Here is a 20,823-nt window from a genome sequence, read left to right on the forward strand (position 1 = left end):
CTCAGGCCCATTGCAATGGGGCCAGAATTCTAATCGATTAAAATTAAAGGCACTTTTCATCACAATGACCATGGCAATGGCCATTGTAATGCCGTAGAGCCATAGAAATGTCATGGCAATGGCCATGGGAATGAAAAGTGCCTTTCATTCTAACCGATTGAAATCCTGGGCCCATTGCAATGGGCCTGAGAAAGTTCCGACAGAAGCGGAGCTTAAAATGCTTCCTGAAATGGGAAAAGACGATGGCGGAGAAGCAACGGAGCTGGAAACATCACGTGACCCCACAGGAGTAAGAATTTGGCAGGAGTCTCGGTCACACGAAGTGCCGGTAAGACCCACTACCTAAGGTAGCGGGAATTACTATGTCACCTTTTTGAAAAATATCTGGTCTGTTTCTCCGAAAAGCTCCCACATTCACCCATGAGAAAGGCTAAACCGCGCCGGATCCGAGCATCAAGCACCAACACGTAGCCCTAGCTCTTCCCAAATATACACCCCGAACGCACCCCACTCCCTACCCAACAACCTCCCCCTCCTCCACCCCAAGCACCTGACACAGTATCCCCACATTCCCAAATGGCCGCTCCGCGCCCAACATCGTACCCGGCGCCTCGTACCGCGCCGCAGGGTCCCGGACGGCGCGGCACAGCCGGTCGTACGCGCGCGCGAGGCGCACGATCGCGCCGTGGTGGATGCGGTTCGAGAGCGTCGCGGACGTGAGCGCCGTGAGCCGCGGGGAGTGCACGACCGCGGGGCTTGTGAGCCACAGTGCGAAGTGCGCGAGTGCGGGCGTGAGCGAGGAGGGCTGGGCGGTGGGGAGGTGCGAGAGTGGGTCCTGGGGTGCGGGTGTTAGCTGTGGCGAAAGGGGGGGAAGGAAGTGAGGGGATGGTAAGTGACGTACTGAAGGTGCTTTGGTGTCTAGTGCGTCTACGATGGCGTTCAGCCCGGCGTCTCTCAATAGGTTCTTGTACTGATATGAGATGCCGTTAGCATGTAACAGATGCCAGGAGATATAATACTCACGTGGTCCTCGGTCAAAGAAGCGACACACTCGTCAATAGTCTTCTGAACGCGAGCCTGTTTCAGCTTGGTGAAGTCATACGGCTCTAGAACACTCTGTCCGGATCGTTCAGAAGTCAGCTCAGCCTGCCACAATGACGAGAGAGTATTATGCGTACCTGAAGATAGTACGCACAGTTCAGCTTGAAGACCGCACTATCCCATCTCGGCGATATCCTCTGCTTCTCGTCTGCGATCGCGAAACAAGCCTCTAGCGCGGGATCGACGGTTGCATTGAGCATGTGGTCGATCGCAGATTTTGTTATCGGCTTTGGATTTTCGGACGGAGTCGATGCCGCTTCACCCTCGCCAGACCCTTTCGCCGCAGCATCTGACGCAACGGCATCTGCAGTTTCTCGAGCATGCGAAACGTCCAATACCTCTGGGTCTTCTCCCGAAAGGAGGGACGAGTCGTATACCTGCATTATCTCTCGGAGGAGTTGAGCATGTTCGAGGACCCATAAGGGCGGAGAGAGATCGTTGTCGTGAGGATCCTGGCGCCAGAGAAGTGAGGGAGGATCACATTGCAGGAAGGGGTGAGAGCTTACAGGTTGTATGCGGGAAAGCGCACGGCCCTGCGCATCAATGGTGTCAAAGAAGACCTTGTAGCTGAGTTCTGTGGTTCTAGCGAAGCATGAGATCGGGTTCATGAACCTGCCTGAGAGAGACCTACTCATCGAGCGTAACGCTGAGAAATGCCTCTCGCCCTATGGTCCGTCGCATCGTAAGAGCGTAGTACTGCACAAGGTTGGCTAGTTTGTATGACACAATTGCGCTCTCTTGTGAGCGCAGAGTCTGTTGTATGCGCGCCTAAAAGTGCCCAACGACGTGTCGTCAGGTCACACATCCCACCAACCAAGCTGAGACTCACTCACCCTCAATGGCGCACAAAGCCCCTCGACAGCCCCATCCAATAGGCCCCTCGTCCACTCGTCCTCCTCGCGGTTCCCAAACGTCCGCACACTGCCCACCATCCGAGCTCGCTTCTTCTCATTGGACGCCTCGTCGTCGGCGCCCTCCGTAGCAAAGATGCTCTCGAGGAACTCGCACTCCCCCGCGACCGCCTGATGGATCCAGGCGAGCATATCGCCGACATATCGGAGTGCATCGTGCGCATGCAGCGCGAACGACTTCAGCGCTTGAGTGAACGCGGAGGAAAGATGGGTAGAATGAGTTGCTGTAAGGGTTTGAAGTGGGGTGCTAGAAGCGCGTTAGAATGGTTCCACAAGGAACTCAGAGCGAGGACTCACACTAAGAGCTCACCCCGGGAGCTGAGTCTGCGTATGGCTTCTCGCACTGCGGGAGAGGCCTCAAGGTGGTACGCCCTGAACTCGGCCATCGCCCATCGATGTAGCCGGTCGAACGCGGTCTCGAGCTGCGACGACGTCCGCGCTAGAATGTCCATCCTAGTACAACTCCTGCGTCAGACCCAAATACGAAGCACTCCCAGCATCCAAGCACTCACCCCGCCTTGCCCTCTCCCCCGCCCTCCTCGAATAAAATCGCGCAGTCCGCCCTCAACTTCTCCGCGCGGTCCATCGCCGCAAAGAACCGCGGGCCCACCGGCGCACTCGCGAGCGTCTCTGCGTCCTGCTCTGAAAGCAGGAAGCGTGAGAGAAAGAGATCGACGATGCGCGCCTGTGTGTCGATCTCCTGGCGCTCCGAGCGGAGCTTCTCGGCACGCTCGAGGAGAGCCTTGCTCGCGGTGGTGGTGAGCTGGAGCTGGGCCTCGGCGTCGTCGCACGAGGCGCGCATCGCTGCGACGTGGTTTTCTAGGTCGGCTAGCTTCTGCGGGAAACATGAGTGTCATGTGTGATGAACATTAAGAGGGCCCACGCACCTGGTCGACCTCGCCAAATGCTAGTAGGAAGTGTTGGCTTCCTTTTGCGAGTTTGTCTTCTAGGTCTCTGCGGAGATTCTTGCGTGCTTTTGCGGCGGTATCGTTCAGGACATATTCCTCCACTCTAGTCCTTGCTGAGGGTGGCACTTCATCCTCATCTACATCATCGCCATCTTGCTTCGGTCTTGAGATCGCAACGTGACTCGCGGCATCACTATAGAGCGAAGAGACAGTGTAGATGGCCTCTTTGGTAGCCTCGTCAGTGTAGTTGGTAGAGAGAATCTTCCGTATGCGCAGTGATATCGGATTCCGTAGCTGCACAGAGGGTGTTGCGCTGGGAGAGATAGGGGACTCGACTTGGGAGGACATCAACCAGCTCTCGACACCGGGGAAGGGGTCAAGGGACACCACGTGCTCGATCATGTGACGGAGGATCTTTAGCGCTCCTCGGCGCTTGCTCGGCGCTCCCTTTTTGTTCTCAGCCTTCCATTACCTCCATCCCTTACCAGCTGCAGGGACGGTGCAGGCGGCGTATGTTGCAGCGATTTAGATTTAGTTACTCAGTGAGCCCGTTAAGGAACTGTACATGAGTCATTCATCGCTGTTTACTATCGCATTTTGACCCCAAGTTCGCGACAGGATGTCCAGATGAAGACGTCGCTGTTCATAAGCTATGTAAATCGCGGAGCACCATAACGGCAAGTCTGTTTTGACGGTGGGAGGGGTGGCGGTCTTGTGAGCTTTCCTCGTGAGCCCCATCGCGAGCCTTTGTGAGCAATCTTACCCGTTCGGTCCTTGGGGTTATTAATGTACTGGTCTCGTCGCTGTAAACCCGGTCCGCAGGCACGAATTATCCGCTCCTTAGATGGCGCGCTTATCTTTACGCGGTAACCTGACGTACCGGCTCTCAGTTATAACCCAGCAAACTCACCAGTGTGTTCCTCACCGCACCGCCGCGATACTGAGCCAAGATGTCCCAGCCACCATCCGTACGTTCTTGATGCTCTACCCACGTCGCCTTGCGACCAACTGACAGCCTGGGCACGCACAGGTCGCCGAAGTCGAAGCCCAAGAGGACTCGTGTGTCCTCCCCTCGTTTGACGCCGACGTCGCCTGGGAGCTAGGCACGACCATCCGCTCGATCATACAGAAGGAGCACGGAAAGCCGGCCGTCATCTACATCGCGCTCGCGGGCTCGCAGCAGATGCTGTTCTGGTGTGCCACCGCGCCCGGGACGAAACCGGACAACATGAACTGGGTGCGCCGAAAGGAGGCCGTCGTGCTGCGCTGGGGTGTCAGTACGTGGAGGATGAGGGCTCAGCTCGCGGAGAGGGGGGTGACGCTCAAGGAGCGGTTCGAGATGAACGATGCAAGCATGTATGCTGCGCATGGAGGTGGATTCCCAATCAGAGTCAAGGGAATTGAGGGGACGGTGGGGGTTATCGTTGTCAGTGGGATGACGCAGGAAGACGACCACAGTGTCATCGTGCAAGGCATTCAGCAGTATCTATCCAAGCTTGGTCAGTAATTCGGCCACCGCCAACTCGCCTTTCCCAAGCGTCAATGGAGCTTAAAACTGTATCTGTATGTTAAATTTTCGCTTATGAATCGTTGAAGAGTTGAGGACCAAAACCTAAGCTGGATTTCTGAGGCCTGACTCCTCAACGGTGTGCATTTCCAAGGTGATCGACATTCATCGTTCCGGAACGGTCATCGTCGAGTAAAGACGAGATGTTCAAATTTGAACAAAGTTTAGAGCTCAATCGCTCATGAACCTAGGGTATAAAAAAGTATTTTCCCTTATTTTAGAGCGCAAGCGTCATAAGTTTGTGCATCGGTGGACTCGGTGACTCGGTGATGAGTGGAGGATTGCAGAAGACAAGATCAAGGGACAGGGGCTGTGTTATCCACCCGCACAGCCATCGTCGCCTTTTTGCGATCGGCCATCAGACGGCAACAATGTTACCATTGACATCTGTCTTCTCGGGCGCTTCTTTCGCCACGAACATGGTACAACGGAGACTTGGCAACATCGTCCTCAACAAATGGCGACCAAATCTGCATCTTTCGGTCAGCCAGAAAACTCGCACAGAGTGGGACTTCGTCCTCGCAAAGATAATAAAACCTCTTGAGATATGTCGTCCAATGTTCTCAGAATGCACCTGAAGGCGCTTCGTTCTCCGTATGTCTGCAATGCATGCTGATGGAGTCAGGCCCCGAAGAAAAGCCTGAGGCGGTCCTACGTTACCGCACCTCCACTTAGGTAAGCACAGCCGCTCGTCCCCTTCTTTTGTGCTGAACGCCCTCCACCCCGCGCTCCTCCTCTTTCCACCCTACACATCCATCATGTACACCTCAGCAGCACGAAGTTGGCTCGTATGGGCCTCAACGGCTGCGCTTCTCGCTGGATGGACGCGGTTCGCACTCGTCGGTGCGCAAAACTCGGACGTGCAGTGTAAACCCGGGAACGACTGGGTGAGTCTTCGATCGGACCGGCCATGGTCTCTACTGAGGGTTTGGCTCATCGTCATATGTTTCTGCAGATGCACAACTCGATGGGCCAGGATGCGTGTGTGATGGCTTCGTATCTCGAGATGCCCTGTTGGGGTGAGCATTTACTTCATCTTCGCTCGGGATCAAGCGCTTATCGATCATATTCATCCAGGCAACAATTATACCGTCCAGGCCCTCACGCCGAGCTCGAATACGTTTTATGGCGGTTTGAGCAAAGCGGATGAGACCCCATGTGATTGCAACACTATCATCTACGCTCTATACGCCGCGTGCGGTGTTTGCCAGAACGATACGTCGGATAGGTGCATCTCCATTCCTCCATTAGTCTGCTTTCTGAGTGTCTTGCTAATCTATTCCTAGCTGGAGTGACTTCAGTAAGAACTGCTCGCAAACATACTGGCAATCGTGAGCACTCAAGCATGTACTTGACCCAGCTCAAGTACTGACTCCACCTTGACGTAAAGATATCCGGAGACAATACCACAAGGCACGGTCATTCCTCCATGGGCCTTTCTGCCAGTCGTGGTACGTTCACTCACAGAGCCTATCTAAACCGCTCGAAACGAAAGCTGACGCACACGTTTCTCCAGAACGACGGCTGGGACCAGAACGCCGCGAAGCAGAATGCCACCGCCGTCGTCACCTCGCCCTCCTCCGCCGCAGGCGCAACCGGGACCGGCAAGCCCACTAGTAGCAACAAGGGCCACTCGTCCTCATCGAACACGGGCGCCATCGTAGGCGGCGTCGTCGGCGGTGTCGCCGGGCTCGCGATCATCGGCGGTCTCGTGTTCTTCCTCCTGCGCCGGCGCCGTGCGCGCTCCGGCGGCAAGAGCGTGGGGACGAGCGGTGCGAGCCTCTTCTCGGGGCGCACGGGGACGAACAGCGGCGCGGTCACGCCGTTCACGGCGGGCCATTCGGGTGGGAGCCAGGGGTACGGGCAGCAGCCGGAGATGGGGATGGCGCATCCGCAGCCGTCGTATGCGAACAGTGGGTTGGGCGCTGAGCCGAAGCTTTATGTGCGTTTTTGTTTCGATGCTTTATGAGCGCTGTGATCTTTGTGTGCTCATCGATTATATCGTGTAGAACCCCGACGACCCGTCGACGTTCCCCACCTCGCAGACCCCTGCGCCGTCGACGGTCCACACGACGCAGACTCCGTATGGCCATCCAGGGTTCGGAAACGAGCATCAGCCGCCGCAGCCTGGTGGGTACACCGGGGCACCGGAGATCTAGATATACTTCGTCTGGAAAATTGCTTGCTTCGCTGTCCCATTGCATTACATTCGTTCGTAGCTGCTCATTTCTGGGGCATATACCTTCCTCTTTTCACAGAGTGTTACTCCTTGGCGACATACAGTGCATCTCTACGCTCTTACTATATACCGCCCGACATGTACATGTTCTATGTTTTATATTCTATTGTCTTGTTGTATTTGATCCGACATATATTGTACTGTGAACCTTCTAACTTCACACTAAGCCGAGTCAATCCGAGTCGAGTTGCTGTCGTTCGCAAGTTCGAGCATATCATGGTTTATACGATCAGGCGTCGTTTGACGAGACGTCACGACACCGGGACAGATCTCCGAGTCCACGCTGCGCACAATCCTGAGCCCCATGGAGGCAGAGAAGGGCAGAGAACGGTCTTGCGCCGTTTCTTCATCCACTTCTCGTGCGTTTGAGATCATACAATAAACTGTGTGGTCAATCATGATAGTTTGATGACGCTCAAAGCGCATCAAAAGGCTTAGTGTGATGATCTCGCTGCCGACACTAGTGATGGACTGGCGGTACGTGCGGCAAGTGGTGCTTCTTCAGCCCCTACGGATGCGTCCTACTATGGCAGCCCGAACCGGAGTTTATGCCGCCGAGGGGACGTCAACCGGGTGAGTGATCGTGATCGTCGCGCCTGGTCATCATGCGATGCGCCATGGAGTACTTGTAGATCAAAATTTCAATGATTGGAAGACGGCGATCATGATCTGTACGCTGTTCAAGTTTCGAATCATTTGTGGTGAAGCTCGGTGAGCCACGCAGACCATCGTTGTTGAGGTGGTACAACGGGTGCTGGCGTCTGTTGGTTTATAATGGGTTGATGGGTTTCACAAGCCGCCTGTTTGATGCGTTCTGTTATTCTTCACAGGCTGGTTCCAAGCGTCGGTTTCATACTGGTGGTGATAATCATTGAGTTTCCCATTCCAGCGACAAATAAGCGGAGAAGCTTACTGTACAACTTTGGAAGTAGCAGGGATCTACATCAACTGCATCATGATCTTCACGGAACCGATGCTCTGCACTGCTACACTGCCATACTACCGAAGTGAACACAATCTCCAAAGTCATGCCTTCTTAAGTGATACGCATTAGAACATATTAGGTGGGGGTGTATCGACCCTTCTATTGATAACTAGGGTAAGGTTTCGAGAACATAAGCTCGTGCTGCATAGCGGACGGCACAGGCGCTATTTCTGATGGGAAGATAAGAGAAGACAAGCCGAACTTCGAGCTGGGCCGCCAAATGCAGCTTATCACAGGTGAACTTTGACTGAGATGTCACCAGGGCAGTCAAACGGCCGTAAAGATTGAAGAACAAGAGGGCCCAAGAGGCTAATCAGGGTAATTGAAATTCAATAGCGGCGGATTGGTCTTGAATTGCTATGGCGCACGATAATATTCTTTGAGTTGCGGCCAAAAGACACGATATCAAATCAAGCAAGGTTTAGGCCAAAACAGCCTGAGAGTCCATTACCTTGTGACGAAAGGCGGATATCACTACCCAGCCACGCATGAACCAATGCAAGTCATTGAGAAAAGCTGAACACGGTTTTCGGACCGTTAGTACCACGGAGAACAGCTGAATCAAACATTCAGCCAAGATCAACAAGGGGCAATGTGGGTTCAAGCCGTTCGTGGCTTACAACTCTCATAGCGCCACCATTAGACGTCCAATTAACCTAGTAATCTTTCCGAGAACTTTAAGCTGAAGGGTCACCGCCGGCATGCAGTGATCGGATGCACGGACTGGAGGCAGTCCTCGCCGTCCTCGTCGTCGACGAGATCGGAATTGGGCACCCGAGTTTGTGGGTGCAACGCGGGAGGTGGAAGGCCTGGCCCACGCGTGAAACTCACGGTGCAGGCGAGGCGAGACCAATGTCGCCCGACATCATCGCCAGAAGTTGAACGTTGAACGTTGAGCGGCCAAGCCCCTGAGCGAGATGTAGGGGTGTAGTACAGCGCCACCAGAACGCATCATGCAGCCCACGATCCCCCCGCGATATCCGCTCGGGCCGAACGTAGCGGGAAAGATTGCGGAGCTGCGGAGCCCCAAGCACAGGCGTGGAGTATGCATCTCCGCTCGGCAACTGCCGCGCCCGCCACCGGGACCGAGGCATCGCCCGACTGAAAATTTGTGATCTCCAGTCACTTTCTGACTTATCGATTTCGCGCCTCCGCGAACCCCCGCCCACTACCACACCACCACCACCAACGAAAAGAAAAGGGCATACATCCCTTCATACGACTCCCCACGAACCAAGTTTCACGAGAGTTACAAGAATCAGCCCATCATGTCTGCGTGCGTCCGCTATCGCTCTTGTTTCTGATCATACGGATCGTGCTGACCTTGGCGTTATACCCTCTTCCCTTTCTTTTCGGATGGTCAAATCTTCATCTTTGGATGGCGGATCATGATGGTGCCACAATCTGGTCCTCGCGGATGCCACGGGCGATGTGCACTACAGCGAAGAACAGCTTCAAGATGTCAACGAGAGCGAAATCGAGTCCAACTGGGACCAGGTCGTTGACAAGTGCGTGGCTCGCGGATGACGCTCGATTCACCGGGCAGACGCTGATGTGCATCATGATAGCTTCGATAACATGGACCTCAAGCCCGAGCTCCTTCGTGGCGTCTACGCCTACGGGTGAGTTCGCATCCCGGCGCCAGGATTTGAGGCGTTATTTGTCTCATCATCTATCTTGCCTTCTAGTTTCGAGCGCCCCTCTGCCATCCAGCAGCGCGCGATCGTCCCCGTCGTGAAGGGCCACGATGTCATTGCCCAGGCCCAGTCCGGTACCGGCAAGACCGCCACCTTCTCCATCTCGATCCTCCAGCAGCTCGACGTGAGCCTGCGTCAATGCCAGGCACTCATCCTCGCCCCCACCCGTGAGCTCGCCCAGCAGATCCAAAAGGTCGTCATTGCCCTTGGCGACTACATGAACGTCGAGTGCCACGCCTGCGTTGGTGGCACCAACGTCCGCGAAGACATGGCCAAGCTCCAGGAGGGAGTCCATGTCATCGTCGGTACTCCCGGCCGCGTGTACGACATGATCAACCGTCGCGCCCTCAAGTCGGACCACATCAAGATCTTCTGTCTCGACGAGGCTGACGAGATGCTGTCCCGCGGCTTCAAGGAGCAGATCTACGAGCTCTTCCAGCTTCTCCCCTCAGACACGCAGGTCGTCCTCCTCTCCGCCACCATGCCCGCCGACGTGCTCGAGGTGACGAAGAAGTTCATGCGCGACCCCGTGCGCATCCTCGTCAAGCGGGATGAGCTTACGCTCGAAGGTATCAAGCAGTTCTACATCGCCGTTGAGAAGGAGGAGTGGAAACTTGACACGCTTTGCGATCTCTACGAGACCGTCACCATCACCCAGGCCGTCATCTTCTGCAACACCCGGCGGAAGGTCGACTGGCTCACCGAGAAGATGCACTCGCGCGAGTTCACCGTGTCTGCCATGGTTCGTCACTTTCACACCTGATTTTCCCTTGTGGGCGCGACCCTGACCTTGAGTTTTTGTTTTTGGTGTTCCGTCTAGCACGGTGATATGGAGCAGAAGCAGCGTGAGGTCCTGATGAAGGAGTTCCGTTCTGGTTCCTCCCGTGTCCTGATCACGACCGACCTGCTTGCGCGTGGCATTGACGTGCAGCAAGTGTCGCTCGTCATCAACTACGACCTCCCCACGAACCGGGAGAACTACATTCACCGGATCGGTCGTGGCGGTCGGTTTGGCCGCAAGGGTGTTGCCATCAACTTCGTGACGACCGAGGACGTGCGGATGCTTCGCGATATTGAACGTGAGTTGGCCGATCCCCCGTGGTATCGTGGGTAGGGGATGTTTTCTGACATTGGAAATCTGCAGAGTTCTACAACACCCAGATTGATGAAATGCCTCTGAACGTCGCGTGAGTATCTTTTTTGTTTTGTCGTGTGCAAAATATCACGTTTGCTGATCGATGCTGTTTAGCGATCTCATCTAGATGCGCTCGTTGCACATATGCGCGGCGCGGCGGTTCCGCGGCGGCTGTTGCAGTAGGTACCTTTGTAGGGCTGCGAGGATGTATGGTCCGCGCCACGTCCTGGTGTCTCTTCGGTTTTTCTCAATACTGCTGTGTTCTCCCTGTCTTCTATCTTCCATTCCTCTGTGCTGTTGTCCGAAACCTGCGGTGCGCCTGCGCGTGCTGAACTGCGCACGCGTGAAAGACTGCTGCGGCGTTTTTTCCTCTCCATTTTATTGTTCCATTTTTTTTCTTTCCTCTGCCTCTTGTGTTTTGTGTTGTTGTATGTACGACACGGCGCATGCGTAATGCACTACTAGTAGCAGCAGTTATGATCATCATGCCGAATATGATTCATCGCATTGGCTCTCACTCTTGTTTTGTGAGATCGCTTTCTCCGTCTTTCCGTCATGTCACCCTTGGTATAAGCACTCGCGGCGAACTTGAACGCACTGGCGGTTCTGTCCTGTGGCAGCGGAACGCAGAGTGCTTGTTCCAGGTGGAGTGGAGCAAAATACGCCTGCGCACAGCAGCCACACCTATTGTCTATGCATGTACGCCTATGTACGCCTAAAGTACGCGAGTGCTTTCTCGACAAGTCTATCCACAATCATAGTGTGGGGCCCGGTGGTTGGGTGAGCCGCCGGTAAGTGTGTCGCAAGAATAGCATCATGACATACGCAATCTGTGTGGAATTATGTAGTGCTGAGCCAAGAACCAGGGTAAGCTGTCCGTCAGAGAGTTGGAGCGCTGTCCGGAAAAGCGCTGGGCGTTTAGCGGTAATTCGGATCTGGCAGAGTCCAAGGGGCAGCGTGGATCTGGGCGTTGTGGGCTGTTTGTTATTTTGGGCTGGGGTGGAGGTGGGCGAGGCGGTGCACCGGTTCTGCGTCCGGAGTGTTGGTGCATGTCCGTTTACTGTATGCCACGTGTGCACAGCCTTGCGTGGGTGGGCTGGATGTGGAAGGTGGGACGTGTAAGGAATATGCGTCCATCGATTGAAGATTCGCATCGGGTGATTTCGGCGGCCTCTGGGTGATATGGTGCCACATCGGTAGGTAGAATGTGGTGTGGATTAGGTAGGTTGGTGGCTCTGAGGGTCCATTCGTTCTTCCTTACTTGATCAAGGGAGAAGTGGATCAGAGACATCAGGCAGGGGAGGAAGAATATTGAGGAGCTTGAAGGTGCGGCGGATCTGTGCCTCGGTCGCGGAGCGCACACGGAGGCGATGTATGCGTATGACAGATATGTCGGATTATAGTGGGTTGGATGGGTGTGATATCGCCGGCGGTGACATATGAGGCTCCGCTTGGAATTGATCAGATTCAGAGCTTAGGATGTGATTGTACTCTATGTGTGCTATGTTTATGGCAAGGGACCCTGTTGGTCCCGGGCGAGGGGAGATGCGAGATGGGTCTATTCCAGTTGGGCGTCTGATCAAACTAAATCCAACAGACTGGGCAGAGGGAAGAGGAAGCATGGGCCCATTCGAGAAGATCTAAGAGGGCCCATCATCAGCTCATAATCATCATCATATGGGGGACGCCTCACTGATGCCTCGCTCCGGTTTTGGAATCGAGATTCATTTTGCAATTTCCCATCTGGAAGGAGCATCAGGAGAAGTGTCGTGGTAAGGTATGAGCCTGAGATTAATGTGAGATCTCCCAGGGAGCGTAGAAGTTCACTTGGTGGACCATGAGCCATTCATTGGCCAAGGAGGGTGAGGCTGTTCCTGCCTGCTGGTATAAACTCTTGCTCTCCCGGGGGCTGTGGACACCCCTGCTCTGCCTGCCTGGTCCTGTCTCGCCTTGTCTCGCCTGCGACTGCGTGCATTCTACCTGTCCGACGAGAGCTGTGCCACCTCGCTGTCACTCTCTGGTCCCGTTGACGTCCGTTGCCGTTGCCATTTGCCGTTACCTCCCGCTCCCCCTTAGCCTCGCTAGCGTCTTGTTCTCGCCCTGATTGTCGGCCGGACTCATCACTGCCAGCAATCGAGACGCCGAGCGCGCCGAGAGGCCCATATTTGCTGATCTGAGTGGTCGGCGGAGACCGAGAGCACCGATCAGTCTGCGGACAGAACCTGACAGAACGCTGCACAGCGTCGCACCCCTTCAATCTGATATTTAGTTTGCCGTACCGCCGCCCCGACGCACCTCCAACACTTCCGCAGCCCAGCCCACGTTCACGCCCACGCCCACGCTCACGTTTTCTCCCCATCCCTATATCGGACTCGAGAACCGCCTCGGCTCGTTCCCCACCCGTCCCCAAGACACGGCTAGCATAGTTGCCGCCACCGGACCAGCTCGTAGATCGTCCCTAGCTCCCCCTCGGCATCCCACTCCACCCAGGTCGGATCCATCTGCCGAGGCCAAGCGCTGAGCCACTCCGCCTCCGGGTTCAAAGACAAGGTTGAAGGCTGTTGTCATTACCTGCGCAAGACGCCATCTCAGTCATCATCGGTGAACAACCAACCGGTTCAATCGGTTCATTTCTGGTGCGTGCCTGTTTACTTAAAGCTTGTATCTCCCCTGTGCAACACAACACCTTGCCCCATCCTATCCATCCTATCCTCTTCATACATATATTAATCTAGCTTTCAGAAGCCGAACGACTCTTTGCACCCATCTTCATCTCCCTGCTGCGGCCGCGCTTCCCCCACTGCTCCCAAGGTTCCCACGCACAGCTGCAGGCGTCTACCACGCTCATATACCCGAGCAAGAACAAAAGCCCCTGTCCTCCCTGTCTTAGTATCTTCCCCTCCCCATTTCCACCTACTCCTACCCCGAGTCACCGCGCACATACGCCCGGTCCTCATACTTGCTTTCCCCAACGTCCTCAAGTATCGCTTTCAAACTGGAGACCATTCTTCTTGCACCCCACGCGGTCATGGTGAGTTCTTCCTTTCATTCATGCCCCACCTCTTCCCTGCCATATCATACGTGCCACCCATCATTACATCCACCACTCTCTTTTATGTCAACGTTACGTGTCCGAATGTGCAGGGCGATCGCTGCACGAGGGCGGGCATGCGCCTGGGCTCGTGTGCGGCTCCTGTGCTGGTCGCGTATCCTTTACCTCACCTCGCAATGCGCATCATTGCGTCGCGTCGCATCACTTCCCTTTCCCGTCCCGCTTCACCGCCTCGCCTTTTTGATTTTCCCTCCCTTGTGCCTCCATATCATCATCTTTCCATCTCTACGTCCCTGTGTCCCCAGAACGTGTCACTGACAACCTCCATTTTTTTCTGTTTGTTTGTTGTGTTTGTCCCACCCGCGCTTCCGATGTCCTGGTATCTGCGCCTCCGCCCGCTCGCCCGCCCATCACATATAAAAACCACGGGTGGAAACAACAGCAGCTCGGCAAACTGTCTATGCCCAGCGCCCCCTCGAGCCGGTACTTCCCCCCACTCTCCGCACCACCAACGCTCTCCATGTCCATCTCGACCACCCTTCCACCCGCGCCCGTTCCGAGCCACACCGGACGCCCACCAGCGCTCTCGTGCGCGAGCATTCCCCCACCGACGCCCCGCCCGCCGCGCGCGCACGGACCGTCCGAGATTATACCGCGGCTATACATGAGCGATCTCGCGGTGGCGGAGAGCGCGCCTGCGCTCGCCGCGCTCGGGATCACGCATGTGGTCAGCGCGATGCGCGGGCACGTGGCGCTGCCGAAGGACGACCCCGTGCTGCTGTCGACGCTGGGCGGCGGTGCGGGAGCGGGGATTGTGCACGCGGTGGTGCCGCTGGACGATCTGCCGTTTAGCGAGCTCGCTGCGCATCTCCCTGCGGCGACGCACTTTATTAGGGGCGCGTTGAGGGATCCGCGGGCGAGGGTGTTGGTGCACTGTGCGGAGGGGATCAGCCGGAGTGCGAGTGTCGTGGCCGCGGTGCTGATTGCGGAGTACGGGTGGGAGGCGGAGCGCGCGGTGATGTTCGTGAAGAGCAGGCGGCTGGGCGCGGAGCCGAATGTCGGGTTCGTCAAGCAGCTGCAGGAGTACGCGGACTCGCTCAAGAAGTGCGGCGCGTTTCCGGCATCGCGCCCTGCGTCGGGGGTGGCATTTGGGTCATGACGTTGGCGCTCGACATTGGTTACAGCAGTGCATGGACACAGGACATACAGACCAGACCACCTATCCGCGTATCTTTATTGGGCGTTTCACGCCCGCCTTCATTGTTTCCCTTTTCCCCTACCCTTCCACTCAAGCTCGATTGGCCCTGTGTCCGCCGTGCGCCGCCTCGTGTCCCCCAAAACCCGCAAAAATACAAAGCCTTTACTTGTCCTTACTTATTCGACTGGACTCCTCACGCTCACGCCCCATCACGTCCTGACTCGCCTCGTTCCTGACCTCTTGATCGCCTTGTCTTGTCTCGCGTTCCTCATCACCATCACCACGTGTACATGTATCGTATCCCCGCACTGCACTGCACACAGACACACTACCAACTACCACAGCACCCTGCATACCCCCGCGCATTTATTCCGTCTGGCCGTCTTGAATTTCCCTTCGTCTCTTGCCGCCTCGTCTATCTCCGTCTCCTCACCTGCCACGTTTACAGCAGACTATCACGCTACGGGGCTTATACAGTCTATCTAGCTTGAGAATGGCCTCCTATACTTATCGCATCCGTAGCACGTTTACCACGTCTCCGTTTTCTCGTCTCCTCTTTCTATTATCGCCCTCATCCTCATCCTCATCCTCATCCGCTATCCTATCGTATACTATCATTATCCACCACGCACCGCACAAGCGCCTCCCGCCGATGTGACCGCCCTCAGCTACCGTGTTTGCTTTACTGCTGCGATCGGCTGAGAGGCAGCGACACATAGTCTGGGGGCGTCGTTTTCCTTACCTCGCGGCCTCGTTTCCTTGATGAACTCGAACGTAAATTTCTGTTTTGTTTGAAGGTCCTCGTTGCGTGCTGTTGTGCGTGTGTACATATAGAAGTAGAAGTAGAAATCCTGCTGTTGCTACTCGCAACAAATTGGATTCTCCACCATCGGCGAAGCGTGCTTCACGAACGAACGAACGAACGAACGAACGAACGAATGTTGACGTTAACTTATGATTCTGCTCTCCTTTCTCGACTCGGAGCATTGGGCGTTCACGATATTTGCGTTATTTACTTTGTTTACTGGGAACTACTGGACTATACTGTACATATAAATGCATATTTATATTGCTATTGCGGCACAATCAACCCAGCGCGGTACAACGAGTCAAACTTGGGATGCACGTGTGATCAAGACGGGGAGGCCCGAAGAATCTTGGGTCTTGCGATGGATCTCAAGTGCGTTGGACTTGGTCCTGGCCTGTGCGCCAATTCTGTTTGGATTCAGTTCGCAAAATATAAATAGCATTAATTAGGCAGGGTCCAATGCATTCATCCCACGAGGTGGGATTGAGGTTGGGATAGCGGACGCGGCACAGCAGCATTAGAACGTTTGCGCAGGAATACCTCGGACATCGATGCATCAGAAGGGGTAAGCATTAATTTATAATAAGTGTTACATACATGCAAGGGACTACATACATACATACATGCACAACCGCGATCGTGTATAGCTATCTATGACCAAGTACCGAGACTACTGCCGCCACTAAACGAAGATAAAATGGGAAAACCGTCAAATTGCAAGCGAATCTATCCAGAAGGCGTATATGCATGTGGTAGGCTGTGTTATACAGCACCATATGGACATCGCTGTAACGTCTGTACGAGGGAACCGCACCAGTCTATCGGGGCCACTGCACTCTGTACTAGCAGCACGAGCCCTTGGCCGGCTGCTGCTCGAGCGTGAGATTGGTACTGGTCGCCGCTGGCTTGGAGAGCTTTACGCCAGGTGACTGCGGGTGCAAGGCGTCAGTTTAGTATCGATATCGGGATCAGAATAGAGACAGATAGAAGGGGAGACATAGCCATAGGAACGGAGGGAAAGCAGAACGTGCGATCTCCCACTCCCCCAAAAGAGCAGAAAATGGGAGACACGAGGCATAAGGCAGGACGGGAGATATGGGAAAGTAGAATCAGACGCGCGGGGGATATCTGATTGAACGTTTATGGCGCCCGTGCACAGGCCGAGGTACAGTCCCAATGCGAACAGTGCGAAGTCCAAATGTGAATGATAATGGGGATGAAGTTCAAAACGAGGTGTACGGGCGTGATGATCGCCCCTCGGAGGATGCCTGCGCAACGTATAGACCCGGGAGAAAGGACAGAACGGGCGTGATTCTGATCGATGGCAGAAAGTGGCAAACACAACGTGTGCAAGCGCCAAGGAACAAGAACCAACAGAAGAAAGAAATGAGGACAAGAAAAAAGTGGACAAATGAGGAATGGAGAAGTCCAAAGGACCGAAAGCGGAGCGTGGAATGCTCACCCGATCGTCATCAAATACGCCACGTTTGATCTTGTCGAGGATGTCGCGCGAGGCCTGCTCAAACGCGCGCTCAACGTTGACGCCCGACTTGGCGCTCGCCTCGACGAACAGAAGGCCTTCTTCGTCCGCCCACCGTTGGCCTTCTTCCGTAGACACCTCTCTTATCTTACCGCCTCCTGATCCTGATCCTGAGGGTGGTGGTGGCGGTAATGATGAAGGCGATGAGGATGCGGGGTTGGGGTCGGAGGATGCGGGGTCAGAGGAAGAGGGTTGTGAGGACGGTTCGGCATCCGAGACGAGGTCTACTTTATTCCCGACGAGGATGCAGGTTAAGTGCGGGTCTGCGTGTTCGCGCACGTCGGCAAGCCAGGAGCGGGCGTTGATATAGCCTATTCATACGGGGAACGAATCGATCGATGGTCCGACGACGTTCGAAAGAATGGGATAGACGGGGAAGTTGGAGCGCATTCAAGATCAGAAGCCGGAAGTTCCGAGTGGAGAATCAAAGGTGCCATGGTACAGGGAAGCAGAGTCACAGGCAAAAGCAGAGACTTCGGTCAGAACTACAGGAAAGGACGCGAGGACAGGGAGGGTGCGTACTTGCGCGCGAGGTGACGTCGTACACGAGGAGACAACCCGCGGCGCCGCGGTAGTATGAACGCGTGATGGAGCGAAAGGACTCCGTGCCTGCTGTGTCCCAGCCTGTGTACGCGAGGCGTGTTCAGTACCATATACATCAACTTCAAAGGAAGAGACAGGGGCATGGCATAAGGAGGCCATGGCAGTGACAGGGAAACTCTGTGCGAAAGCAGCAGACGAGGATCGGGAGACACAAGTACTCACATTGGAGCTTGACGATCTTCCCCTCCTCCGGTATCTCGATCAGTTTCGAGCCAAACTCGACACCCAGCTATGAGGAAGAGAACGTCTGTTGAATAAGGAGCTGTGTTCGGACAGGCGGAGAGACAGGGGGAACGCACGGTGGGGTCTGGGTTGGCGAGGAAGCGTTGATCTGTGAGACGGACTAGCAGAGAGGATTTGCCTACTGCAGCATCGCCTGTATGACCGAGGAAGGCGAAGAGGAGGGAAGGGTTATGTGTGGGTGTCTCTGGAGACGTGCTGTGGAGACATACCAGTAATGATGAACTTGAGGACATAGTGCCACGTTATTGCTGGCATACTTGATTGTAATATTAAGTCCTTTAGTCTCTATGCTGATTACAGAAGGTTAGGCCTTGCTTGTTCGTCGTCGAGGATGGTGTCGGGGAGAGGAGAGGAGTGTTGCCCCGCCCGACCAGCCGTGGAAGACGTAACCGGGCACGCCCCACGCGCTCCTTCCATATGCGGAATCGGGAGGCGGACATTTCCGGAATCCTCCCGCCGCTGCTCGTCTTTTCTGTTCGACGTCCTCTCAGCCAAACAAAAGCCCATCCACTACCCCAGACACAGACACAATGAGCGCAACCTGGCGTAGCGTCTTCACGTACGTTCGCAGCGTCTGCATGGGCGAGGACTAGAGCACTTGGGGTACTAATGGAGCTGCAGGTACAACAAGTACGCCCAAATCACCGCACGCGCCGTGCGCAACTCCCTCAAGGAGACCGAGCGTGTTGCAGCTGAGAAGCGCGGCCTCACCACCGTCCGTTACCAGCATTGGGAGAATGGCGTTGGTGGACAGCAGGTGAGTCTTCTTTCCTAGACCTACTCGCCCCCATGCTGACCTCGGGGTGCTCTCAGACTGTGTTGAACCCCGAGCTGGAGAAGGCCCCCGGGAAGCCCGCCGTATAGAAGTCGGAGGACAAGGCATAGGAGGGTTTAGACACGGTGTAACACCCGCACACGCTTGCACAACCTGCAATAGACGCATACATTCGCTGCCCTATCAAATCTTCGTGTTCCCGCACTAAGTTCGACCACCGCAGAGCGTGCGCTGTTCCATGCTCTCTGTCGGCCGACGACATTGGTACCCGTTCGAGCGTGCCGTGCCTTGACCTCGCCTTGAAGTCCCATGGAACATACCCCGACGGCAACAGAGATGTGCGCACATCGTTTCGGTCGGGCTATGGGCTGTGTCGTTCATTCCGAGGTCCGGCCTTCCCGGAGAGCTATCTTGCGACAGTTTCTTCCATCACTGCTGACCCGTAGCATTCAACCCCGCCCTAAGAGGCCGAGGAGGCCGCCGACGATAAAGCCCACGCCGCGACAGCCGAGTCGGACGTCTGAGAGCGATGTGATATATTGCTTCATCAGCGAGGGCGAGGGCGGCCCCCGCTTTCCTATAACGCAAGCCGGCGTCTTGTGCGTCGGACCGCGTTCTGAAGGTGCGAAGCCGTCGTGCACGTAGTAGTTGGGCGGTGCCGCCCTTCATTTCGTGGCTCCCTACAGAGCATATTCGTCGTATCTCGCGCCCGATATTTTCGGACCATGTTTCGCCACTCATTCTCGCTGCCGGAGTGGCTAAGCTCTGGCATTAGCAGCGTTACAGGTACTACGTCCAAACTTCGGCCTCAACATCGGGCGGCCCTCATTTCGTGGTTTGCTACGATGTCAATCATCGCATCTTGCGCCCGGTACGCACGGACATGTCTGGCTACCCAACTTCGTTGCCACAGGGGTTGAACGCTAACATTAGCAGGACTGCCAAACCTCGACATTGACGACTCTGACCTAGCGACCGGCCGTTGAATAGCTTGCCTTGGACGTCGCAAGGCACGCCACCTGTCGACTACGTTGGTCTCGGGAAGCTCGCCGGCAGTTACGATCGCACCAATAAGGCTTGCTTTTGCAGCCTCCAAAAGAAACACTTATAGCGATTCGTGTGGCATTGTGGCTGACCTTCTAACCCTTCAGGTCAACATCTCGCCTCGAGTGAGTAACCGGGGTCTATAACCAGTCAGCGGCTTCATGTATTGTACCACATGGCTTTGCAAATGGATGACCCAGTGGGAACTCAACGACAGTGCTCGGCTGCCGACATCGACAAGGTCTGGCGCGTGGCGCGTGGTGCGATGATGACTTTCCAGCTGGTTTATTCTCACCGCTGGGTTGAGCGCCCTGCGATATCACAAGGTTCCGATGCGTACTTACTTGCGGTGTGGTCTCGCAGCATTTTGTTCATCTCTGACGTCGGACCGTATGGAGCTTTTTGCCTCGTGAACTGAGGACGAACTGAGGACTCGGCGACTGAAGCTGCTTTGTCCAGTGTCATTCGTTATCATGAAGGTTTGGCCAGTCATGGCAGTATGCTTTCGTTACTGTGCTAATCATATTGATGTCGGGCGATATAGGACCTTTTTGTATTATGAACTGAGGACGAACTGAAGGCTCGGTCGCTGGAACTGCTATCGCGTGCTGATTCGTATTTCGGACAACGTCGGTGAAGCGAAGTATCTCACATCTCTTAATCCCTGATCTTCTAAGTTCGCGATGGCCGCCACCTCGTTGGCTCCTCGCGCGCCACAGAATTGGATCGCCGCCCATGGGGCACGAGAAAAGGGATTTATTCATTGTCCGGCTTCACGCGGATCCATTTCATCCATCTCGGCTCCACGGACGAGCCAGTGCATCGACCAATGCCTTTCGCCTGCACACCTAAGATGAAGGCGGTCGTAAGACTGTCAAGAAGATGTAAGGAGCGAGAAGGTCCCGCTGCAAACATGGGAATGTAGGCATCGTGGATTCTTATTTCGCTGATACGTGGATAGAAATGGTACCGTCCCTAGTTGCACCGGTCTCCCGACAAAACCAATCGTCACAGCCA

The 20,823-nt window shown here is 55.3% G+C and overlaps 7 protein-coding genes across 7 annotated transcripts; 5 read left to right on the top strand and 2 right to left on the bottom strand.

The window, feature by feature from the left end:
* Positions 1 to 391: 391 nt before the first annotated feature.
* Positions 392 to 3,322, bottom strand: CONPUDRAFT_162028 (oligomeric complex COG6; the record flags this gene model as incomplete). The annotated part of the gene is made up of 10 exons (XM_007766199.1): positions 392 to 835; positions 902 to 970; positions 1,024 to 1,116; positions 1,179 to 1,553; positions 1,608 to 1,683; positions 1,733 to 1,869; positions 1,935 to 2,259; positions 2,310 to 2,465; positions 2,525 to 2,847; positions 2,900 to 3,322. 10 exons carry the CDS (start codon positions 3,320 to 3,322, stop codon positions 515 to 517), a joined length of 2,298 nt encoding a protein of 765 aa, XP_007764389.1. The 3' UTR covers positions 392 to 514.
* Positions 3,323 to 3,870: 548 nt separating this feature from the next.
* On the top strand, positions 3,871 to 4,427 carry CONPUDRAFT_149533 (uncharacterized protein; the record flags this gene model as incomplete). Its single annotated transcript, XM_007766200.1, has 2 exons — positions 3,871 to 3,888; positions 3,951 to 4,427. The coding sequence occupies 2 exons, from the start codon at positions 3,871 to 3,873 to the stop codon at positions 4,425 to 4,427; spliced, it is 495 nt and encodes a 164-aa protein (XP_007764390.1).
* Positions 4,428 to 5,245: 818 nt separating this feature from the next.
* CONPUDRAFT_149534 (uncharacterized protein) lies at positions 5,246 to 6,646 on the top strand (the record flags this gene model as incomplete). Its single annotated transcript, XM_007766201.1, has 7 exons — positions 5,246 to 5,374; positions 5,443 to 5,506; positions 5,565 to 5,715; positions 5,774 to 5,818; positions 5,878 to 5,938; positions 6,004 to 6,429; positions 6,497 to 6,646. The coding sequence occupies 7 exons, from the start codon at positions 5,246 to 5,248 to the stop codon at positions 6,644 to 6,646; spliced, it is 1,026 nt and encodes a 341-aa protein (XP_007764391.1).
* Positions 6,647 to 8,979: 2,333 nt separating this feature from the next.
* CONPUDRAFT_87254 (DEAD-domain-containing protein) lies at positions 8,980 to 10,599 on the top strand (the record flags this gene model as incomplete). The annotated part of the gene is made up of 6 exons (XM_007766202.1): positions 8,980 to 8,987; positions 9,154 to 9,219; positions 9,280 to 9,333; positions 9,400 to 10,150; positions 10,229 to 10,487; positions 10,553 to 10,599. 6 exons carry the CDS (start codon positions 8,980 to 8,982, stop codon positions 10,597 to 10,599), a joined length of 1,185 nt encoding a protein of 394 aa, XP_007764392.1.
* Positions 10,600 to 12,471: 1,872 nt separating this feature from the next.
* Positions 12,472 to 15,816, top strand: CONPUDRAFT_79504 (phosphatases II). Its single transcript, XM_007766039.1, has 3 exons — positions 12,472 to 13,179; positions 13,286 to 13,574; positions 14,038 to 15,816. Exons 2-3 carry the CDS (start codon positions 13,572 to 13,574, stop codon positions 14,752 to 14,754), a joined length of 720 nt encoding a protein of 239 aa, XP_007764229.1. The 5' UTR covers positions 12,472 to 13,179; positions 13,286 to 13,571; the 3' UTR covers positions 14,755 to 15,816.
* A 347-nt stretch (positions 15,817 to 16,163) lies between these two features.
* Positions 16,164 to 18,327, bottom strand: CONPUDRAFT_96988 (uncharacterized protein). Its single transcript, XM_007766203.1, has 6 exons — positions 18,197 to 18,327; positions 18,044 to 18,120; positions 17,907 to 17,973; positions 17,664 to 17,765; positions 17,064 to 17,452; positions 16,164 to 16,530 (listed from the first exon to the last, which is right to left on the bottom strand). Exons 1-6 carry the CDS (start codon positions 18,240 to 18,242, stop codon positions 16,444 to 16,446), a joined length of 768 nt encoding a protein of 255 aa, XP_007764393.1. The 5' UTR covers positions 18,243 to 18,327; the 3' UTR covers positions 16,164 to 16,443.
* Positions 18,328 to 18,496: 169 nt separating this feature from the next.
* On the top strand, positions 18,497 to 18,939 carry CONPUDRAFT_116808 (uncharacterized protein). The gene is made up of 3 exons (XM_007766204.1): positions 18,497 to 18,546; positions 18,609 to 18,744; positions 18,801 to 18,939. The coding sequence occupies exons 1-3, from the start codon at positions 18,518 to 18,520 to the stop codon at positions 18,849 to 18,851; spliced, it is 216 nt and encodes a 71-aa protein (XP_007764394.1). The 5' UTR covers positions 18,497 to 18,517; the 3' UTR covers positions 18,852 to 18,939.
* The last annotated feature ends 1,884 nt before the right edge of the window (positions 18,940 to 20,823 follow it).

Source organism: Coniophora puteana, assembly GCF_000271625.1.
Source record: "Coniophora puteana RWD-64-598 SS2 unplaced genomic scaffold CONPUscaffold_2, whole genome shotgun sequence".
Lineage (NCBI taxonomy): Eukaryota > Fungi > Basidiomycota > Agaricomycetes > Boletales > Coniophoraceae > Coniophora > Coniophora puteana.